The 5,509-nt window shown below is 38.7% G+C and overlaps 2 protein-coding genes across 8 annotated transcripts in view; one reads left to right on the top strand and one right to left on the bottom strand.

Moving 5' to 3' along the window:
• The window catches only part of SHTN1 (shootin 1), a 104,281-nt gene extending 99,161 nt beyond the window's left edge, over window positions 1–5,120 (top strand). For 2 of the 4 annotated variants that reach the window (XM_030839378.3, XM_030839379.3), the window contains one exon: window positions 1,127–2,854. In XM_030839378.3, the coding sequence (XP_030695238.1) occupies window positions 1,127–1,349 (223 nt within the window). In that variant the 3' untranslated portion in view covers window positions 1,350–2,854. Of the gene's footprint in view, window positions 1–1,126; window positions 2,855–5,098 lie in introns of those variants that run through there. The other 2 variants (XM_030839381.3, XM_060286356.2) reach the window with 2 other exon arrangements.
• Window positions 5,121–5,190: 70 nt separating this feature from the next.
• Window positions 5,191–5,509, bottom strand: part of ENO4 (enolase 4) — a 28,018-nt gene continuing 27,699 nt past the window's right edge. For all 4 annotated transcript variants that reach the window (XM_030839384.3, XM_030839383.3, XM_060286358.2 and 1 more), the window contains one exon: window positions 5,191–5,500. In XM_030839384.3, coding sequence (XP_030695244.1) covers window positions 5,370–5,500 — 131 coding nt within the window. In that variant the 3' untranslated portion in view covers window positions 5,191–5,369. The remainder of the gene's footprint in view (window positions 5,501–5,509) is intronic.

Consider the following 5,509-nt stretch of genomic DNA (forward strand, 5'->3'; position numbering starts at 1 on the left):
GACAAGTATTAGGTGGTAAGAGAGTGTCTAACCAGCAGATCTGAGCTAGGGGTCAGGGAATAGTAGAAATCAAGTCCTGGTGAGGGGCTGGTAGAGCAATGGGCAGACCCTGGCCAACAGTTCATCAGTACACATCCTGACATCCAGAGGTGGAAGTGGGACAGTGGCGTGCTGGGTCATGGTTAGTATCCCAGCATTTGCCAAGAAGACCAGATAAGTCTGAATAGCCTCTGCCCTGCCTACTACACACCCTTCAACCTCCAGGCATCAGGTCAGCAGTCCAGTACCTTCAGATGATGGCTTCTGACCTGACTTCTGAGAGGACTAGGTGCCCACAGCCTAATTTCCTGACACGTGAAAAGAGAAGAGTGTTTCAGGACATCTGTTTCCACAAGGAAATTGTTGCCCATTTAGCTTGAGAAGCAGTAGCTTCTTAGAAGAGAAGAAAGGGAACCTCAGTGGAAAAAGAAACTGCATTTGAAATTCAATAAGAAATTTCTCAAACATGATTCTCCTTTTTTAGAAAAAGTGTATGGTAACTTAGCATTTCAACTTCTTCTCTGGATTCTCCTATCTGCTTTTGTTCCTTCCCTCATACCTCCACAGGTCTGACCAGAGTTGTTCTTGCCAGTAATGGCAGCAGCTGGCATATCTCTCAGCTGCCCATCAGGGATGGGAGTGGTTTATTTCCCTCCTTGCTGCAGTCTTAGAACTAATCTGCAATCACATGTACCCCGGCACACAAGGGAGGGGTTAACTCGCTCCTTCCAGCTAAGTGGGGGTGGGACAGGAGTCTGGGGGCGGCAGGCAGTGGGGAGGTGGCACAGAGTATCCGTGAGCTTTGTGCTTCTGTGAGAAGAGCATGCAATTAAGCAGGTAGGTGCATTTGGCTTTTTAACATTTATGCAGTTAATTGCTCTTTTTCCGTCTTCTGGCCTTGTGCTCCTAATATGTAATCTAATAGCTTTTTTTTTTTTGTAATGGCTGGCACCTCAAAGACCACTTTTTGCATGTTGATTAGACTTAGAACGTTTTGGGGTTTTTGCTCATCTGAATCCAGGAATCTGAAAGATAAATGTTTTCTCTCTCTGCTTTTAATTTTTTTGTTTAACTGTTCATCCCCTAGGCCTCCCAGTAACACTGGATGCAGGAGACAATACATTGGCAGTGAAAAACAAGCTGAACCAGTTGTAGTTTTAGATCCTGTTTCCACATATGAACCCCAAACCAAAGACCAGGTCGCTGAAAAAGATCCAGCTCAACACAAGGATGATGAAGGTGAAATTAAACCAGAAGACAAAGAAGACAGTGTTGAAAAAATAAGAGATACAGACAGCTCCAACTGCTGATCCATAAACCAGAAGGCAGATATGTTCAGAAGTCCTTTTCAACAAGCACATGATTTAGTTTTGGTGTATTGGCAAGGGCTATAGACATTTTGTTCTTGTCACTGTATTCAGAGTATAGGTTCTTTTTTGATGTCACTTTTGTAAGTTCACTTATAAGTAAGCTATTTAGCAAAGTACACATTCTTTGTAGTTTTTTAAATCTTTATAGGGATAAGATTTTTTTCTAGTTACTGTATTAAGTGTGACTTCTTTTAGAAGTTTACAAAAAATTCATGTCATCTTTTTAGGTAATGTGCATACCACTAATCAAATGTAATGATGAAAGTTTGCAGCACTTGTGTGTAATTGGATAAACAGAAGTGACTAGCTTAAGGTGATTTTAAAAGCCCCCAAAGAAGCTTCTGTTTTGGGTCTGATCCTTTTTTGATGGAGAAACTTCAGTAGCATGGAAATGGTTAGGCACTGTGGCATACAAATTGCTTTCTAGGATATACTGAGATAAGCTTAAAATTCAGGAGCTGATGTCAAACTAGTAGTCCCATACCCAGTGTTAATTACACACATTATTAACTGTGGGATGCAAAACACATACTATTGATTGTGTCCACAGCCTCCCAAGGACTTTGAGGGGAAGGCTCTAGTGGCCAGAAGGCAGAACTGAGGTGAAAGTCCAAACCCTGAATTAATAGAGTATTATCTTGATAAGCCGCGTGCTCTGTGCTGTGAGTTAATTGTTTTCTCATGGACTCATGTGGCACAAGGACCATATTTTATCACAGTTCTTATGTACAGTGAAGATGGGTGACAGGCATACAATTGTCTTGCTTCACTGCTGTTCTACATTACACAGGTCTGTTGTTCTCTTTAAAGAAATTAGGTGGTAGTCTCTAAAAATACAATGTTTCAGTCTACCACAGTAATACAAATGTAATCAGGGATTAAAAAAAACACTTATGCAGCTTTTCAAAGTTGATTGTTTCAAAACTGGTGTTTGTTTAAAATAAGTGGTAATGTACTTGAGTGCATTTTTTATGACAGTGATTCAGTAATGGTAATTTTACTATTAAAGAAAGTGAAAGGTTTCGTTTTGTTAGCATAGCTCAGCATGAAGCTGTCAGGTGTTTCTCACCTAAGGGCAAAAGAAAATGATAGTAATAATTGCAGTAGTTGTATTTTATTTTGCACGTATGCTAAACATAGGCTTGAAAAGGTGAATAGGCAGGTAAATGTACTTCCTAAATTTGGAGATAATTATCTTTCTGTAGGCTCGTTATGCTTGATTGTTTCCATGTTTTTCCAGTGATGATTTTACAGTTACTTATCAGTTTACTCATAGGGAATTAAAATGTAATGTTTTTCAACTGTGATTTCCCCTAATTGAATAATACTGCTATATGATATACTAACTACAAACTGCATTAATTCACTTAAACAAGTTCTGTTATGCTGTGATTTGAACTCTCCTCACCACACTTATTAAAAAGCACCAACAGTTTCCTATTAAAGGTCAATTGTGGTTATTGACATTTTTGGTTTAGTTCCCCAAACTTGACATTCTTTAATATGAAAATTGTGTAAGACTTTATAACTTTAGTAATTTTTAATAATCCACAAAATGGTTTATTTTGAGGAATTCTATTCTTTGTTTCTTCCTGCTTTCTGCATTCCTGTGTCTGTTATCAGTCTGCTGGCATGTGTCTTACACATATTTAGGAATATAAAAATATGTACACTTGTCATTCCATATTTAATCACACACCCTTTCCAGGGTAAGGAGTTAACCATTTGTGAAATGTGTTAGCTGGACCAAGCAACATTTAGTCACTGGTGCAGTATTTTGAAAGTGTTCTTGCCTTTTCTGAGCTGCTTATTTCTTCACCAACATCACAAAGCATTTAAAATTAATTTGCTAAAATTAATTCTAGCATCCTTTTGTATCTGAGGTAGTCTCACATAAACTCCTCACCTACAGTGGTTTCAGCCGTTGATCAGTCCTGTGGAGGGAATTAGCAAGGCTGTAAGCACCCGCCTTGATTGGCCTGTTGAGGAAAACAAGATGCGTGTTTTGGCTCTGGCTACTCGCCAGGAATTCCTCCTTCCTCACCTGTTTTGTTAACAGTAAATGTTTGTTAGAAATGGAGTAGTACAGGTAGAGATTATTGTTAATCTTTCAGACCATTTTTAGGTTGTATGTTAGGTATAGTGTATAGTCTGTATCACAGAATCTTAAAAACAAAGTTCGGATGATTTTTATAAACGCACACTATACATGTTTAATCACTTTCATCGTGGAACAGGTTCAGTTTATATGGCAATAAGTTGTGGAGAATGGATAACTGTCTCTTATCATCGCTGACCTTAGGAAGATCATCAGGCAGCCCTTACTTAAGGATTGGATTTGGTTTGAAGTTTCTTCGGAGCACTAACATTTCCCAGTCCCACTGCCATTTTTTAATATAGGGTATGATGAGTTTCTTTCATCTCTTTACATGTGATTCCATATATATATGTTTTATATTTATTTATATCCTTTAACATATATGTAGAGAGAGAGAGAAAATATATAAATAGAAACAATGCTTATCACTTTCAAAAACTTGAAATGCTACACATCCATTGGTGACCCCAATCCTTAAGTAAGGAAACGGTGAGTAGGCTGTGCTCAGCGCTGAAATTAAAGTGTTGACTTGGTGAGGTAATAAATCACCTCTTTGGTTAGTTTAATGTAGTTATTCAGTTATTAACTTGGTTCTACCTTTTTTCTCTCGTTTCATTCATTTAATTATAATTTTTGTCACATTTCCAGGGCATACTCTCATACGATCTCCCATATTTCGTCTGTGTGTGTGTGTGTGTGTGTACATGTGCAGAGGCTATCTGAACACTCATCCGTTGTTTATTGCTAAGCATCGGGAAAGGCAGTAGCAACAACAAACTGTGACACAGTTCTCCCAACTTAGAGTGATACCAACCAGTTCTCCTGCCCTGTGCTCTGAGAGAATCTGCAACTGAACCTATTTTAAATCACTGCTTTTAGAGTAAGGCCTTGGCTCTGCCGTAAGGCCATTACCTTCCCCTCTTAGTACTCTTCAAAAGGAGAGGTCCTCAGTATGCTTAGTAAAAACTTATGGAATATATCAGAAATCTAAACTTAGCCAACTCTCCCACAGGTCAGTACATAGCAATTTATATAATTTGGGGGAAAGACAAAAGGTAACAGTTTGAACAGAGAATCTAAATCATATAAAGCAGTTGGATATTATGTCTATAGGTATGTGTTTGAATATGTTTATTTCTGGTCATCCTCTGCTATAACCCTGATACTGGCTTTCAGAAGAGACAATTCAGCCAATCTATATGTTGCATCATTTTTAATCACCTACTAGATGCTATAGTAAAAATGATTGGGCATTTAATTGCTTTAAGAATATTCATTCATTGATGTGTTTACTCACTTATGCTCATTCTTGTTCCAAAAAGGATCTGAGGAGACCCCCAAAGATATAAATGATAGATGAACAACTAAAATTTAGAAAGAGATGGGAATCAAAGAAAAGGGAATTAAGGGTAGGAAAGTGAGAGGAAGCTATTCGCTCTTAAAAAATCCGTGAAACAGAAGATGTACACCTTCCTGGCAGAGAGAGCTCCTAGCGTGAAAGATTTTTTTCAGAAATGTTCTGACTTGTAAAGTATGAGGTATTTGAACTGAGTGTGGAGTTGGTGGCAAAAATATTGTACTCTTTTACTAGGTCATGACCCCCCAAAATGGACAGGAGAGCTCGTATACAAACAAGATCCCCATAGGAATGTGATGGCCAGAAGACAAGGTTCACAGGTATAATTCCGGGCAAAATACTGTCTCTGTATTTCACCAAACAGTGAAATTAAAAGAAGAAAAAGCACACGAGTTAGTGAAGTTTTAGAGCAAAACCAAAATGAAGACACACTTGAGAGCTCCCAGTCTAATAATACAGTGGTGTGTCTGTCAGCTGGGGCGTGTGCAGCACGTCTGGAAGACACTCATGTTTTGGCTGATTCCTCCACAACTTCTGTGGCGAAGATGGGCTCCGGGGTCTCAGGAAGCTCACCAGCCACGGCAGCCTTTTCGGCTTCCTCATTCAAGTAGAAAAATGTGTGTTCTTCATTGAAACCTATTAAAA

Source organism: Globicephala melas, chromosome 16 (genome assembly GCF_963455315.2).
Source record: "Globicephala melas chromosome 16, mGloMel1.2, whole genome shotgun sequence".
Classification (NCBI taxonomy): Eukaryota; Metazoa; Chordata; class Mammalia; order Artiodactyla; family Delphinidae; genus Globicephala; species Globicephala melas.